Below are 17122 nucleotides of genomic sequence, written 5' to 3' on the forward strand. Positions count from 1 at the left end.
GTTCTTCAGGTGAGTTATAGGCACGGGGTGATGTCACTTCCGGACCCAGGTGTCCAGGCCGGAAGGGATTTAAAAGAGGAGGAAAATTTGAATAAAAAGTCTTTGCTGACTAACCATTGTGCCTGGTGAATTGATTTAGTAGCTCTACTGGAGTTGTCGCTACACCTTCATCTGGCATTCTGCACATCATCATTAACTGAATATATTGTACAATATGCATGTTAAATGATGTTGTTTAATACTCTACTCAGAAATATTTATAAAGGTTGATTCGAGAATATATACTGTATGAGGTAATTCACCATTATATTAAAAAAAAATTATCCTCTTGCAATAGTTATACAAAAATATTTCTAAAGCAAAGGGCAAGTCTAATCATTTCATGCATTATTTGTAAGTAGCAACACCTCATTACCACAAATATTACATTATACAATAAAAATAATGCAACTTCTATTTCTATTTTCTACTGAGATATTAATAATCCACTGTGATTGCATTTCTTAATCTTCACAGTATATATATCTTCAATTGGCCATTCAAGTCAACTCCTATCCAAGAAATGTGACTGTGTTCAAAATACCACAATTACAGAACATGCTCAAGGCAAAAGAGTATCTGAATGATTCTATGAACTGGTGACATTGACTGCATCATACAGTTTGACAAGTGGCTACATCTTTTCTTTCCAAGCACTACCAATGGCTTTCAAAATGTAGATTTACCTGGCATAAATATTTTCCATGTTATAATGAATGATTAAATGTAATAAAACAGAAGGTCCAACAATTAAGATGCATTAATTTCCCTGGAGAGTATATGGTCATTAGTTTTAATAGGTGTAATTAAGCACTTGTTTTTTTTAGATAGATTGTACCTGTACTTCTAGGTTTAATGACTATCATTTACAGAATGGTTTAGTTTGATTTACTTGGCATGTTTCATTAGGAGTTATATGAAGTTTTAACTTGTCAACTTTATAATTCATGACAGTTTTATACAATCAGGCTCTTCAAAGCACTCATTAAATACTTCATAGATTTTTCTGTCAACCACATATTCTACCAACAGTTCCACTGTAGATTATATGTTCCAAGGACTTTCACAGAGAATATAAGAAAAACTTAAAGGTTTTAGGTTTTAAGAAGTGCCATCAAAAGTTTATTCAATGAGATGGATTTTTAAAAAAAGCAAGGAATAACATATACTTTCATTTAAAGGGTATCTTTCATGTAGCAAAAACATCCTATCATGCTTTATTAAGCAACAAAAACAAATTTGGACGAACGGGCCAATTAACCCAAACCTCTAAACTTTAGAAAGTCTTTAAGGAAGAAAGGGAGGCATTTCGGTTTATGAAGAGAATTTAAACAAAGGGCATTGGGCATTGTAGGCATGGCCACCAAATATGTGGTGATTAAATCTTGAACTAGTGAAGAGGCCAGATAATCCCAAAAGATTTAGTTATGAGAGATCAGGAGGGGTAGAATAATCAGAGGGGCACAATGGAGGGGAGATAGGAGATGGGAGTTGAAAACAATTATGTGAATTTTAGGGAAGGTGGCATTAACTGGGAGCCAGTGTAGGACAGCAAGTATAAGGGTGAAGGGCAAATTTGAAAGTGGGAGATATGGCATTGGGCAAAATCATTCTCCAAGACATCATGGTGGAAAAAAGAAAGGACAACAAAAGTGAATTGAAATCATTGTGTTTAGAGGTTAAAAAATGGAATTGATCAGCTGACATGTGACTGGTGACTTGAATACTGTTTTGTAGGTATAAATGAAGTCAGTGATGGTATGAAGTCCAAAACCATGACAGAGGGGGCCAACTGCCAGAGAGGCAGTGACTTGGGAAAATACATTAAAATCAATGGTTTCAGTCTTCCTAGGGTGGCACAGAATGAGAAGGCAACAACACCTGCAATCCAGTGCAGGCATGTAGCTGAAGATCAATGCTCAAGGCAAGAGAACCACTTGTAATGTTAGCTGAAATTAGGGATCAGACAGGAAAGTAGAGTTTGATAGAAGGAAAAAAATGCTTGAGGGGGATGATAAATGGAAGTGGGCAACTCTACAATGCATGCACATGGAGTGCTTGTATATCATGACACTGAATTTTAATGGGTACCAAATATTTGACATTCTAAAGGGTTAGTTTTAAAAACACTGTTTTTGCTACATATTAGAAGGTTTAATTAAGTTTAAGTTGAGGGAGGCCAAATCCTTTTAGAATCAATTAATTTTTGTTACAATGGCTTTATTTTAACCCTGCTCATGCGCATTGGAGATTTTCATGTCAAGGGAATATTTTTAGACAATCAATTCCATTTAATTAGGCAGGCTTGAACAGTTTTAATATGCAAAGATGTTTGTTTTATCAAGATATTTAAACAACAAAACTGTAAATTATTATAATGTGGGATAAGTTATAATGAAATGTTTTATTAAATGATGGTTTTATGTGAAGATGCATATATAATTCATAATTTGTGTGTGGAGAGATTGATTGTTCAGGAGAAATCTAAGGACCAGACTATTAGCAATACGTCCAAATATCAGCCTCAGACTGCAACAGACAGCCACAGACAGCTTCTGCTAAGAGAGACCCAAGATCGAATGAAGTGGGGGAACCAGTTTTGGTGCAAGACTACCGCGTCCATAAAGCTCCATGGATGCAGGGAGTGATCCTGAAAAAATTCATCCCATACTCGTATCACATCCTAGTGGGGGACACAATAGGGAAAAACACCTCGACCAACTAAGACCAGTGGACGATGCAAAATGACACCCGAATCCAGAAAGGACGGTGTGTTCAGTGAGGGGCCGACCCAGCTACCAATAAAAGTGTCTTCACCACACGTCAATGGTCATGGAGAAGGGCCGAGACCACAAATCAAGGAGGGCACCTGAAACCAGAAACCAGGCGAGCAGCCCAGTGGGTCTTCGCACCCCAACTCCAAAAAGACCGCCCAACACCCAGTTATATCCTGACTGATGAACCAGAACAGATCATGCCTAGAGCTCCTTTACAACAACCAAGTGCCCCAACCGATACCATCCCTCTCCGTAGATGCAAACGAATTGAACACCCACTGGAACGTTTCAAAGACTATGTATGCTGGGTGGGTGTGGAGGCAGAGTGTTGGATATGACACCATTACGTGTATGCGATGACGTGGGGAACTAATTTATATTGAACACAGTAGTAATGCTTGTAGTATGTAATTAGTAAAGCATTGAGTTAGTCTGCACTGACATTGAGGCTGTTGCTATTTACAATGGGGAGGCCTCAAGTATAACATAACCATGCCCCAGTTATCTTATCATTGAATTTTTAAGACATACCGTTTGCAAAAAGGCAATGGAGATGTAACACTACTCTCCTTGCTTATCTTTTTTTCCCATTTTATGGGGAAACAAATACAGTTTTTCTTTTTCTAACTCCTCTCCAATGATGTCCAACTTGATTGTGTGGGACACAGTGAAAGCATATTTAAGAGGACATATTATTTCTTATATTGCTAATATGAAGAGGAAGACTAACAAGGAAAGGTTAGAACGAATCAATCAAATCAATCAAAATGATTTTCAATTTTGTTATGAACCCAAAGGACCCAAAACCAGCAGCAATAGATACTCTGCAAGACAAATGGTTATTAAACAAAAGTTGCTTTTAAGTATCTTTAAACATGAAAACAGAATCAAACTTTAACTTGTCTCTATTAACTTAACTAAACCCAACTTAGCTCCCTTCTAATTCTAAGCACATGTGTATGTAATGTGTGTGTAAATTTAAGAAATGTTCTTTGGCTCACAATACAATCTCACTTCTCATTCGTCCAAGTTCACTGGTTGTAGGCAATTCTTATACTATGCACAGAATTTAACATGTATAAAGTTCACCAGACTTTGGTGCCGAAAGGTAATGTTTACTGCATAGGAAGGTTCTTTGGAGGTTTGCAGGGAGAGATTTGTGGTTACAGGATTTCCACAACTGAGGTACCACCATTAGTCACATCAGTGTCTCACTGATGAAACTTGCCCGATCAGGGTTCTCCAGATGATAACCTCTTTCTTTCAGGCTGTGGTGAATGTCTGCCAAGCTGCCAGTTTCCCCTCTGGCGACCCTTGCTGTACTAACATTGGCTGTGCATTATCTCTAGTGTTAAGGACACTCCCCTTGGATACAACTGTAAATCCACCTATTGTCTTTCATTATTGTACCATGAGTTTCTACTAATAAAAGCCATGATTATTGTTTGACTACATCGTCTTTGTCTACTTCATCAACTGGTACTTCAATTTTATTAGCAGAAATGGATGCACCACTCAAGCCAGAGCGGCTGATAATCGACCAGTCTGCCCCAAGGGCCAGAGAAATTTTCAACCACTGGATTGCTTGTTTCAATTACTACATGGCTCAAAACAACGTGGTTGATGAGGCGATACAACGAGATAGACAACAGACTCGCCAAGGCAAATAGCGCCTTTGGAAGACTACACAAAAGAGTCTGGAAAAACAACCAACTGAAAAACCTCACAAAGATTAGCATATACAGAGCCGTTGTCATACACACACTCCTGTTCGGCTCCGAATCATGGGTCCTCTACCGGCATCACCTACGGCTCCTAGAACGCTTCCACCAACGTTGTCTCCGCTCCATCGTCAACATTCACTGGAGTGACTTCATCCCTAACATTGAAGTACTCGAGATGGCAGAGGCCGACAGCATCGAATCCACGCTGCTGAAGATCCAACTGCGCTGGGTAGATCACGTCTCCAGAATGGAGGACCATCGCCTTCCCAAGATCGTGTTATATGGCGAGCTCTCCACTGGCCACCGTGACAGAGGTGCACCAAAGAAGAGGTACAAGGACTGCCTAAAGAAATCTCTTGGTGCCTGCCACATTGACCACCGCCAGTGGGCTGATATCGCCTCAAACCGTGCATCTTGGCACCTCACAGTTCGGCGGGCAGCAACCTCCTTTGAAGAAGACCGCAGAGCACACCTCACTGACAAAAGACAAAGGAGGAAAAACACAACACCCAACCCCAACCAACCAATTTTCCCCTGCAGCCGCTGCAACCGTGTCTGCCTGTCCCGCATCGGACTTGTCAGCCACAAACGAGCCTGCAGCTGACGTGGACATTACCCCTCCATAAATCTTCGTCCGCGAAGCCAAGCCAAAGAAAGAAAGAAGAAGAAGACAGTGGGGCCACCTGAACTCTCTGCTGGGTGAGGTCCCTTTCGCCGTAACACAAGGAGCTACCACTCTGGCTATAGCCCAGGAACATCTAACTGCTTACTATGCAGCACCACGGAATGTGGTGCTTGTTCAAAACCAGTTGCTGACTAGACACCAGAAACCCAGGGAAAGTGATGCTGCCTATGCACTGGCCCTCGACTCACTGGCAAACGAATATGATTTCAGGGCAGTCAATGTGCAATAACACCGCAATGCCTTGAAGCTGGATGCTTTTGTCAACGGGATTGACTCTAGTTACATCCGACAGAGGCTGCTGGAGATGGAGCCCTTAACCTACGACCGGGCAGTAACTCTAGCCAAAACACTGAGAAGTGCCAGGCGGCCCAGTGAAATGCTAGAAACCGAAAAGGAAACATCCAGGAGTGCTGGAACCCTGAAGGAAAGAAAAGGGCGAACTCCTGAAAAATGCTACTTCTGTGATAAGAGCTGGCACCCCAGACAGAAGTGCCCGGCTTGATTTGCTACCTGCAGCTATTGTGGGAAACTCGGCCACTTCGCTAAAGCGTGTAAGGTGGAAAGTACTCCCACTGATAAATAGCTACATCCACAAGAGAGTTGCCGGAGCCTTATTTTGCGGAGATATCTAGTGAACCGAAAGATATCGATGGCTTGTAGTGAACTTACAAAAACTGTACAGGACAAGTGTAAAGTTACTTTAAATTTGCAGGGACATTGCCTGGCTGATGTGTGGCTCTTTATTATGCTGGAGCTCTGCGCCCCTGTGGTACTAGGGTTAGATATTCAATCTCAGATGAACAGTGTAGTGTTAAATTTCGGTGGGCCACTACCCACACTTACCATCCCCTGCACTAGTTACTGCGGTCTGTCTGCATTAAAGATCAAAGTTCCTTCCCTTTCCAGTGATTTATCCCCTGAGTGTCAGCCGATTGCCACTAAGAGACATTCTTACAGCAAAGAGGATCATGAGTTTATCAAAGCTGAGACCCAGAGACTGCTTAAAGAGGGAGTAATTTAACCTAGAAATAGTCCGAGGCGGGCCCAAGTGGTAGTCGTGAAAAATCACACCAAGAGACGACTGGCTATTGACTACAGCCATTACATGAACCTGGATGCCTAACCCCCTGCCACGCATCAAGGAAATGATTACTCCACTATCGACCTCAAAGTAGCTTATCACCAAATCCCCATTAAGAAAAGGGAACGGCCCTATACGGCTTTTGAGGCTAATGGAGGGGGGAAGGGTTATACCAGTTTAAAAGGGTACCTTTTGGAGTCACTAATGGTGTGTCAGTGTTTCAGAGGGAAATGGATAAGATTGTTAGGACGTATTAGTTACAGGGTATGTTTCTCTATCTGTGGGAAAACACAGGCTGAGCACGACAACAACTTAAAGAAATTTTTAGCAACAGCTAAAGAACTCAACCTTACATATGGCATCTTTTTCAACCTTTACCAATTTTTAATCCTAAATCCTTTTTTAAGTTCATTAGATTTGGTTGTTTCTACTTATATATGGCAGGGAAAACAACCACATATAAATAAAGCCCATCTTCAAAAGAATCGAATGAGGATTATCACTTCCAGATTTTAGATTCTATTAATACGTGTATATGTAATTTACTTTTATTATTACATTTGGATAAGTAATTGAATTGTCCCTCTTGGGTAGAAATGGAACTGAAGTTTTCCAAAAAAATATGTTGGCAATTTTAGGATCTTTTTTTCACCATTTTCCTTTTCTCAATTGATACATAATTTTTTAATGAGAAATAGGTTGAGAACATGGGCTCAATTTAGAAAATTCTTTGGGTTTAAGTTTTTCTCTGGCTAGTCCCATTATAGATAATCATCTTTTTCAGCCGTCAGTGCTGGTCGTAGGTTTCAAGGAATGGTATAGATTAGGTATCCAAAGTTATACGAATATTTTTATTTTAGGTAACTTTGCTTCTTTTGAATAATTACCAACCAAATTTAATTTTTTTAGATATTTACCAGTTAGACATTTTGTTCAGTCCAAACTTTCTGATTTTCCTCTAATCTCAAATACTAAAATCCTTGATTCATTTTTTAACACTTATTTTTTCCACAGTGGATTAATATTGTATATTTATAATGATTTATTGGATTTAAGATCAGCCTCAATGGCTGGGATTAAGAACGACTGGGAACAAGATTTGACCAACATTTTTAGACGAAGACTGGTACTCTACTCTTAGCTTGATTAATGATTCCTCATTCTGTGCAAGGCGCTGCCTATTACAATTCAAGGTGTTACACAGAACACATATGTCCAAACTTAAATTATTTCATTTTTATGCAGATATTAATCCACTATGTAAGAAATGTAAAATTTCTGAAGATTCATTGATCCATATGTTTTTGGAATGCACAAATTTAGAAAGATTTTGGGAAGACATTTTACAAACTTTATCAACAATTTTTAAGATCAAAATAGAACCATGTCCATTAATTGCTTTGTTTGGTTTTTAACGTGAGCCAGATATACCTCTGGCTGCAACTCAGGAAGTGTTAGCCTTTACCATGCTGATAGCCAGATGAGTAATTTTATTGAAATGGAAAGACGACACTTCACGGACCCATTCACAGTGATGACATGATGTAATGTCCTATTTAAGGTTGGAGAAAATTAGATACACCATTAGATAGAAAGTTTCAATTTGTAAAGGAGTGGGGCCCATTCATAGAATACGATCATGATTGGAAGAATTAAGAATTTTGAATGTTGCGTAGATTCTCTGTACAATGTCTGGAGGTTGCCATCCGATCCACAATTTCCCTTTTCTTTTACAATGGTAACCTTGATTAAAGGGAGGGTGTAGATTAGATTTAGTTATTAGGATTTTTTTTGTTTGTTTCTTTTTTTTCTTTTGATCAATTTTCTTTTGGATTAATTTGGCAAATACGAGTTTCAACATGATTATCATAGATTAATTCAATAACTTGTTTCTCATGTGGATCAAGGAACCGTCTAATGTCATTCCATCCATTTTGTTTTGTTCCTGTATGTATACAAGATGACTTGTTATGTGTTTTCCTTATAATTTTGTATGCAAGTTTATATGTTAAACTCAATAAAAATATTTAAAAAGAAAAACAAAAAAATATGAAGGTGATGATGTAGACTTTAAACAGTGAGAGATGACCAACACATATTGAAGGACTTACATGGATATGTGAGGAAAAATTGAGTTTATGCTTATTAGGTTCTGGGAAATATCAAACAGAATGCAGAGAAAGGAAGTGTAGAGTAACACTTGCTTGCATTTCAGCAACAAGCCACCTGATATGAAGGTCAAAATAAGTATAAGCCATGCAGAAAACGAGGAAAATAATTAGCCTTGGTCATAGAGATTTGAAGGCCAGTTCTCTCTTGAATAGGTAGAGATGCATTGTACTAGTGAGCAATGGCTGGCAATGATTGATTGAGAAAGATTAAAGCTTATCGCTGGAACCGAAAATTATCTTCTAATCTTAATCAAACTATTTTCCAACATAAACAAGACCTGTGAAGAAAGGACCCCAATGCCTCTACTTTCTAAGAAACGTGGAGATTTGGCAAGTTGTTGAATACTCTATCAAACTTCTACAGGTGTACTGCAGAAAGCATACTCACTGACTTCACCATGACCTGGCTCAGAAACTCAAATGCCCAGAAAGGCAGAAGGTTACAGAAAATAGCAGACAGATCCATCATGGCACAGTCTATTGAGGTCATCCACATTGAGGCACGACCTCAAAAAGGCAACCACATTATAAACATCATACTGGCCGTGCCCTCTTCTCGTTTCTACCTTCAGGCAGAAGTTACAAAATCAAAAAGTCCAGCATCTCCATGTTCAAGAACAGTTCTTTCAACAGCTATCAGGATCCTGTATCAATTGAAATGTAACACAACTTCAAGACCACCATATGTCTACAACTGTCACAACATATTTTTTGCTCTACTGTCTAACTGTATAGTATCTTACATATACTTATTTTGTGTGTATTTTACATATCTAGACAGCTGCAATAAATACAATCTTCCCTCGGGCGTAGCCAGGCTCTAACATTAGGGGGAGCGAACACACTAAAAAGGGTACCATGACCCGTTCCCTCAAAGCTGTACATGTGTTTGCGCACACGCAAAGTGTGCAACAAGTGCACAAAGAAAATTAAGGTGCACACTGAAGGTTAGCAACCTAAAATAATGCAGTTCAAGGTATAGAATAAAATCTTAACTAAATATGTTACTTTATAGAATGCAATCATACTTGTAATTATATCAAAACATGCCAATGCAGTTTTATTAGCCATGAGCGATAGGCTGTTCCAAAATCATCCTGAAACAAATTCAGGTTTACGTTTGCACATGCATTCAGTGCGCATTGTCACGGGGAAAAAAAATTTGCACAAGTGGTTTACTTTTCTAGATGCTGCGTGACCCTCTGACCTTCTCCAGCACTTTTGTGCATTGCACTAGACCCCAGCAGATGTGAGTTTTCTTGTTTACTTGGAGTTAGTTGATAGCTCCTTTGCAAATGGGATAGGTGGATGGTTGAAGGGTAGGAGAAATGAAGGATATAAACATCTATGCCCTTGGGTTGATCAGGAGAAATTAAAGCTTTTACTAGAAACTACCTCACATAATCAATCAACGCTAATACCATTGCAATAAGGTTCAGCTTCAAAGTAATTAGGGGCAACTGCAAATTTCAAGACCAATGGCTATCAGTCTTCTATCGGGATCAATCAATGGTTCTTGTACTAATGCAATGGGAGGTTTTTAATCAATGAAGCTTCTTTCCAAAGTGTGGGAGCATGAGCCACTTTAATGGCGAAAATTACGCATTCATGCTCCATTTTACAAGTGCATTTTTTTTCTACAACTGTCTGGAACAAATAAAATGCAAAACACCAAAGAGAAGTGAGGTTTTGTGTTTGGACCAGGTTCTTTCCCTGAGAAATTCAGGCAAACTGGCTGCATGTATATAGATGATGTCTCCCACCATTGGAGCAGAGAGCAACTTCACTGGGTATGTGATGTGCTGGTAGCCCACCACCATAGGAGACTGAGTAGTGAGCACACAGTTCAAAAATGTGCCACTTTTGCAGAATGTGCTCAGGGGGAGCACGCCCATACCTCCCCCTCCACCCTGCCATTGGCTTCATTCACCTTCACTTTATCTGTAGAATTCATTGCTGCAGATAGTTGTAGAAGGCCCAGTTATTGGGACTATTTAAGATAGTGATAGATAGTTCTGGATGAGGAAAGAAGTCAATTAAAGGGAAAAGGCAGGAAAAAGGGGTTGAAAGAATAGTAAATTACTTATGATGGAATGGTGGGCAGACTCGAACAGCCAAATGGCCTGATTCTGCTCTGATATCTTAGGGCCTTACTATGCACCCGTACTTTGTATTTATGTATATGACAATTAATTCTCATTGATTCATTCATTTAGATGATTATGTGCAGCAATTAGTCATGGCAGAAAGAGATTGTTCACATTAAATAAATTGGTCCTAAACCTTTGAATCATGTCACTAAAGGAATGACAAAAAGATGGACGAGTATAAATCCAAGGAAGATTCCAAACATTAATCTGAGAATATGACTGAAGTGGTAAAACACAGGATTCCGTTGACACCGTGGTTAAGTGAAAAAACATACAAATGCTGGAGAAACTCAGCAGATCAAACAGTGCCTTTATGTGGCAAAGGTAAAGATACATCACCAATGTTTCAGGCTTGAGCCCTTCATCAAGATGTGGGAGAACATGAGAGATGTCCGAACAAAAGGGGAAAGGGGAGAGGGAGGGTGGGAGATGATTGGTGGAGTGGAGGGAGACACTGCAAGTGGGGGGGGGGGGGGGGGAAGGAGTCTAGGCTAGGTGGAGAGAGAAAGGAAGTAGGAACTGGAATGACTAGATAAGGGGGGAGGGGGAAGGCAAGCTGATTAGTGGAAAGCCCTGGGGTTGGAAAGTGCCCAGATGAAAAATGAGGTGCTGTTCCTCCAATCTGTGGGTGATTGAAGTGGCTTGTTGATTCCAACATTAAAATAGGTCATTCATGCTCTCAAGCTCTTTGCACATTTTAATAAGGAAATTTAATTTTATGTCCCTTGATGCTTTTACTGAACAAATATTTTGAAAGTTTTAATTGACACCATATCCAGACTCTTTTGAAGGCTACAATTTAAGCCATTAAAGCTCAGCTCCATTTTTGTGAATCTGTGTTGTAAAGAAACAAATTCAAAGGGAGCCCAAGTGGAAAACGATCCTGCGTGATGTTGCAGGAAATGCTGATGCTGGCAAGGTCAATGTGAGAATGACTACGACATGACATTTCTCAAGTTCATGGATTCAGGAGTTGCCTTGTCAAGTTGTCACAGTGCACACTGCAGCCATATTGCATGCACCATTGCTTTGACTATGGCAGATGGAACGCCAGTCAAATTCATCCAATTTCGTGATACAGCATGGTAACAAGCCCTTCCGACCCACTTGCATGACAAGGGTGATGAATGTACCATGGTCACAGTTACAGAATAATTCTTGATTTTAACGAAGGAAGGCAGTGCTAGGAATGGAATGGAAGATTAAGGTCAAAGGATTCAAAGCTTTGAAGAACTTCGTGATGACCAGAGTGTTTTTCTTATTTTTTTCACCCAAAGTAGTGCCTTTGAATAAATCGGGTGGATGGTTACATCCCCTTTGACTCAAAATGGTCATTGTCTGGACCTTGTGTAAAACTATTGCAATTTTCGCATATCAACCTCTGCCTAAATGTTGTCGAGGTGCATGTTGGTAATGGGCTGCTTCATTTTCTAAGGCAGCAGTGAACCTCTTTATTTCTGAACCTATGTTGGAAGGAAATTCATTGACAGAGTACTAAAGATAGTTGAGCCAAGAGCACTGCCTGGAGGAACTCAGCGATGATGTTGTAAAGTTATGTTGAGTGACCACCAAGAGGCCCAACCATCTACCTTTAAAAAAGGAATGATCAATTGTTGGTGTATTTTCCCCTGATACCCACTGACGCTTTTTTTTTTAAACCAGGGCTTCTGACGACCATATAAATACTGCCCTGATGTCAAAGGCAATCACTTTCACTCACATCTGGAATTCAGCTCTTTGGTCTGTGTTTGGACCAAGACTGTGATCAGGTCTAGAGCCCTGGTGCTGGAAAAATGAGGTAATAACACTTTCTAAGAGTTGAAGCAAGAACAAAAGATGATAGATGGTGATACTCAGGAAGGTACTCAAGCATGGTTTTTTGAGGAATTGTTTTAAAATAATGGAAGTCTGAACAAAAGTAACCATTAACAATGACAATTAATGTGGAGCTGGGGGAGGGGGAGCTGCAAGGTCAACAGTTACAGTTTTCTGTGTTCCTCTATTTTTGCCACACACAAAAATTACGACTGAAATTATATTCTCCAAAAGCTAGAACAAATACTTGAATTCATCACCAAATGATTCCATAGCAAGCATTGGGGAGGATTAGCTATAAGAAGAGGTTGGACAAGCTTGGATTGTTTTCTCCAAGGGTCAGAAACTGAAGGGTGACCTGACAGATGCAAAAAATTCAGAAAAACATAGATGTAATCAAACATCCTTATCCCAGGGTGGAAACGTCAAATATCAGAAGACATGGATTTTAAATTGGAGAGGAATAGTTTAAAGGAGAGTCCCAAGGCTAGTGTTAACACAATGAAGTTGGTACCCAGAGCATGCAGCCAGGGGAGGTGGTAGAAACAGATATGATACTGTAGCAATATTTAAGAGACTTTTAGACAGACACATGTACAGATAGAGATTGAAAGAATGTAGAGCATGTACAGGCAGATGGGATTAATTAGTTGGCAAATTATGGTTGGTGCAGTCATGGCAGGTTGAAGGGCTGTCCCATGTTGTTCAGTTGAACATTCTAGATCTGGAACTGGAATTATTCATAATTTCAATCAATCTCATTGCAACCACTATCCCTGATTACAGTCTACCCTGTCATCACCAAATATCTGGAACATGGACCCAAAATATTTCAATTGAGTGAGCAAACCCCCTTTCATGGTTCACCCTCCCATCCCCATTTAATTATCAATTAGGCTCCAATATTCCTCTTTTGGTCCAGAATTCTAAACCCCATGTTACCGATTGACAATCTGATCCACAAATGAAGTTTTATCTCCCCTCCATTCCACAATAGCTCTCGTCTCATCCAGCAATTTGTGTTCATCGAGAAACAAATGAGCTACAACATCTCAGAACTGTGGGAAAGTTAACGGTTCCTCTATCAACAGATATTGCCCGGTCAGCATATTCTGTTCTTTTCGATTACTGGCACTTTTTGATTTGTTTTATCACGAATGCCAAAAATTCAATCTCATTTTGCTACCATGCCACACCCTCATTTCCAAACCAATGATTGATCTCTCTGCACCTTCCCTTCCAACTCTGATCTTCCCTCTGCAACCCTTTGCACCTGAAGAAGCGTGCAACCAGCTCACCGCTGTATTTGATTCTTTTCTTCCAAAACCCCCAAAAGACCAATCAATTCTTTTGCAACTAAATACCCTTTTGAAAGAGTATCTTGAATCATGCCAGTCTCTTAAAAGGCACCATAATCAGTGTTACAGGGTCATGTCGAGTTTTCAGTCAGTTTAGAAGTGTACAGAAACACAAAAACTTGCAGTTGGTTCTCCCACTTCGAGAATCCTGCCATTCACTGAATAATTCCTCAGCATTTTCATGACACCTGAAAGTGAAAGGTGATCTGTGAACATCGCGTTCGCGGGACAAATTACAAAGCTGGAGCGAAGATGGGCGTCGCCCATCTGAGAAACCCGCAGCCTCCAGGTTTAATCCTCCTCTCGTCCGCTCTCAAATTCACACACTCCCAATGGCTTTTACTGATTGCCCTGGAAGGCGACACAGCCGATGATATTATAATGTTGCCCTCTCCCGCCCCTAACGCCTGATGGACGAAAGGTAACGTATATCACAACCTTGACCAACCGACGCGGCCTGTGTTTGTCCGGGTCGGCACCGAGTTGAAAGCTCATTCTCCGTGCGCTCCACTTTCACATCAAAGGGGGTCTGCATGCATCAGGAGACCGACCAAAATATGAACTCGCCTCATCTGTCCCGAATCCAGAACAGCGTCAACCATCCCACCCACAGCATCGTGTAATTAAAATTGGACCCTCGCGGTGGGTCTCAGTGATGGCGCTTTGTGCAAATGAAGGGGGGTGGGGGGGGGGAGGTTTGTTGGGTCTCGCTTGAATCCCGCCCATTCCAGAGAGAAAACCCGCTGCCTCACGGCCGAGGTTGACCACCCCACGTATCTTTTGTCCTGGTCCCGTTATTTGGCTGCTACTGTTGCAACCCGTGTCCCATTTCCCCGCGAAGCTGCTCGCTCTTCTCGCCCGAGACGTATTGATCGATCAGGTCTCCTCAGGAGAGCAGCCACACCCACGGCATCGCCTGAAACCACCTCCGTCCGTCCACTCTCCCCCATCATCTCCAAACACAATCAGCACTTTAAACCCCCCCCCCCCCTTGTAGATCATGCCAACCGGTTTAGAATGAACTCTGCCTCCCAGGCCCTTCGCCGCCATGATCCTCCCAAACGCGCTGCTGCTCGGAAAGTCAAATCTGGTCCTCCAACCTCCCCCTGGCCCCAAGTCCCGGTCTGGAGGGCGCGCACACGGACAGAGCCGCTGGGCGCCCTTCTCGCCCCAAAGAAAGAGCTTACCGTCACGCGCTGCATATCCTGGCCGCCTTGGTCGGGCATGTTTATTGTGAGGGGGGAAGAGAGAGGGGGGGGGGGATGACTTTAGTCTTTAAAGTGGGCTGCCAATTGTGACTTTACCAACTGGAACCTTGTTCTTGTTCTGGCAAGCAGTGTTTATTAAAGTCTTTCTGTGTGTGCTGCCTGTTGTTGGAGAGGTCTGCAGCCGTCCAGAGGGAGTTAAGCGAACAGCTCCTTCTAGAGGTTGCGAGGCTCACGGAGACGCGGTTCACCTCAGGAAGCACTTCCCACCGGCAGCCTGACGAAACTCAGCGGCACCCATTCACACTCTCCGCTTCCCTCTCAACGAGCAAATCAAAGCAGAATATTTATCCTTCGATTTACTCTCCCTGGGTTGTAAAACGTGTCATGCTGCCTCCATAGTGACAAATGCAAGCAGGGCTTCAACCCCCCAAAGTTCTTGTTTTTTTAAAAAAAACCTCACAGGAGAGACGTGGATTTGATGCATTTATTCTAATTCCGTGTTAGAAATGTTATCTTCCTTTAAGTGTTGCTCGGGGGAAGGACTCTTAAGCTGCAATGGGCTCAGAAAAGAGACGAGACACCGAGCTGTTTTATTCCACACCTGGGCGTAAAAGTGACACGTGAGGGGGAGAGCTGCCTCCCACAATGGCTCCCGTGTCATCTGCAAGAGGCTGGGCGATGGTTTAAAATACTGGACGCTTCTTTCCAAGGCACCATGCCCACGCCGGATTCCAACACTGTGCGGTGGAGCCAACACCCCAGGGGGAGGAGGAGGAGGAGGGAGGAGGGGGAGGAGGGCACACACAACTTCTCTTCAGCTTCCCCTCCCCCCGGCCGCCTGATTCCAGTTCAATCAACACCGAACAAAAGAATCAGTCGACTTTCTAGCAGGAGGTTTTTAACCAGAATTGGATTTGTGAAATCCCTCTCCCGCGGTGACTTTAAATCACCACAAAGCCCCCGCTTCTTTCAAACAACTTAATCCAATGACGAAGTGTTTAAAATGAAACCCTCCCCTCAGTGACTTTGGAAACTGGATGAGGCTGTTGGATTGTTAAATGAGAAGGAACTTTTGTGTGTGGGTGTGATCGTTTAATACTACTGGAGATGACGTCGCCGTGTACCTTGCCTTGCTCCCAGCCCTGGAGCAGTTCTTTGTCGGTCGCGGGTTTGATCTCCAGCGGGGCCCGCTCCTCCCGTTCGCTCGGAGAGCTGATGACCGAGCCAGAGATCTCACTGATGTCGCTGGCAGTTTCGCTCAGTCCGTCCGATTCCGGGGACAAGATGTCATGCCGGCTGGCGCTCCGGGATGCCTTGGAGCTGCGTCGCCCCACGCTGTAGGCATCGAAATCTATTGTCTTACTCTCATACGCACCTTCCACGGTGCAGAACATGCCTCCGTATTTCTGCCGGGGGGTTTGAGCCGTTGTACCCGGCCTGGCAAGGTAGACCGGCAGATCATCCTCCTTGTTCCAGTTTCTCTTCCCATCAGCCATGCTTTCCGGACAGGGACGACTCTGACCTCTCTCACTCAACTCTCTGCACCACTCACCCACCCTCACGTCCCCCCGCAAGCAATGGAAAGAAACCAGTGAAACGCAAGTCAATGAATTCTCTAGTGACGGGCGATTTCATCCAGAGCTTCTGACACGGAAGTAAAAGCGTCTGCATAAATGCAAAGAAAGTCGCTGTTGGTTCGGCGAGTTTTTTTTGGTGGGGGGGGGGACAATCCTTCCTTTGGGGAGGGTCCTTGGAATGAATTCTGAGTGGGAGTTGGGAAGGCGAGGAGTGGCATCGTCCTCATTGAAACGATCGATCAAAGCGTGGCCGGGTGATCGGCGTTCAGTGCACAGTGAGCTCTCCTTTCAGCACTTTTCCTCCTCAGTCCCACGCTGGCGGGGCGGACGGGGGTGGGGAGACGAGGCGGCGACATCAGGCTGAGGTCACTCTTTGCTGTTTGCTTGGCCTGTCCTCTCAAGAAAGCCTCTGTTGGGGTCATTGCCTCTGTACGTTATTAAAGCAAAACACGAAGTTAAAACGAATAGCTTAGATTTTAAAAAATGTTAGCTTGTGCTTAACCATAACCTACCCCTAATTTGCATAAGTTACACAAG

At 42.3% G+C, this 17122-nt stretch overlaps 1 protein-coding gene across 2 annotated transcripts in view; it reads right to left on the reverse strand.

The window, feature by feature from the left end:
- LOC138757884 (dihydropyrimidinase-related protein 1-like) overlaps positions 1-16644 on the reverse strand; it is a 67399-nt gene extending 50755 nt beyond the window's left edge. Inside the window, exon 1 of one of the 2 annotated variants that reach the window (XM_069925951.1) lies at positions 16133-16644. In XM_069925951.1, coding sequence (XP_069782052.1) covers positions 16133-16504 — 372 coding nt within the window. In that variant the 5' untranslated portion in view covers positions 16505-16644. Of the gene's footprint in view, positions 1-14987; positions 15195-16132 lie in introns of those variants that run through there. The other variant, XM_069925950.1, reaches the window with a different exon arrangement.
- Positions 16645-17122: the final 478 nt, after the last annotated feature.

This window comes from Narcine bancroftii, chromosome 3, assembly GCF_036971445.1.
Source record: "Narcine bancroftii isolate sNarBan1 chromosome 3, sNarBan1.hap1, whole genome shotgun sequence".
NCBI classification, from domain to species: domain Eukaryota; kingdom Metazoa; phylum Chordata; class Chondrichthyes; order Torpediniformes; family Narcinidae; genus Narcine; species Narcine bancroftii.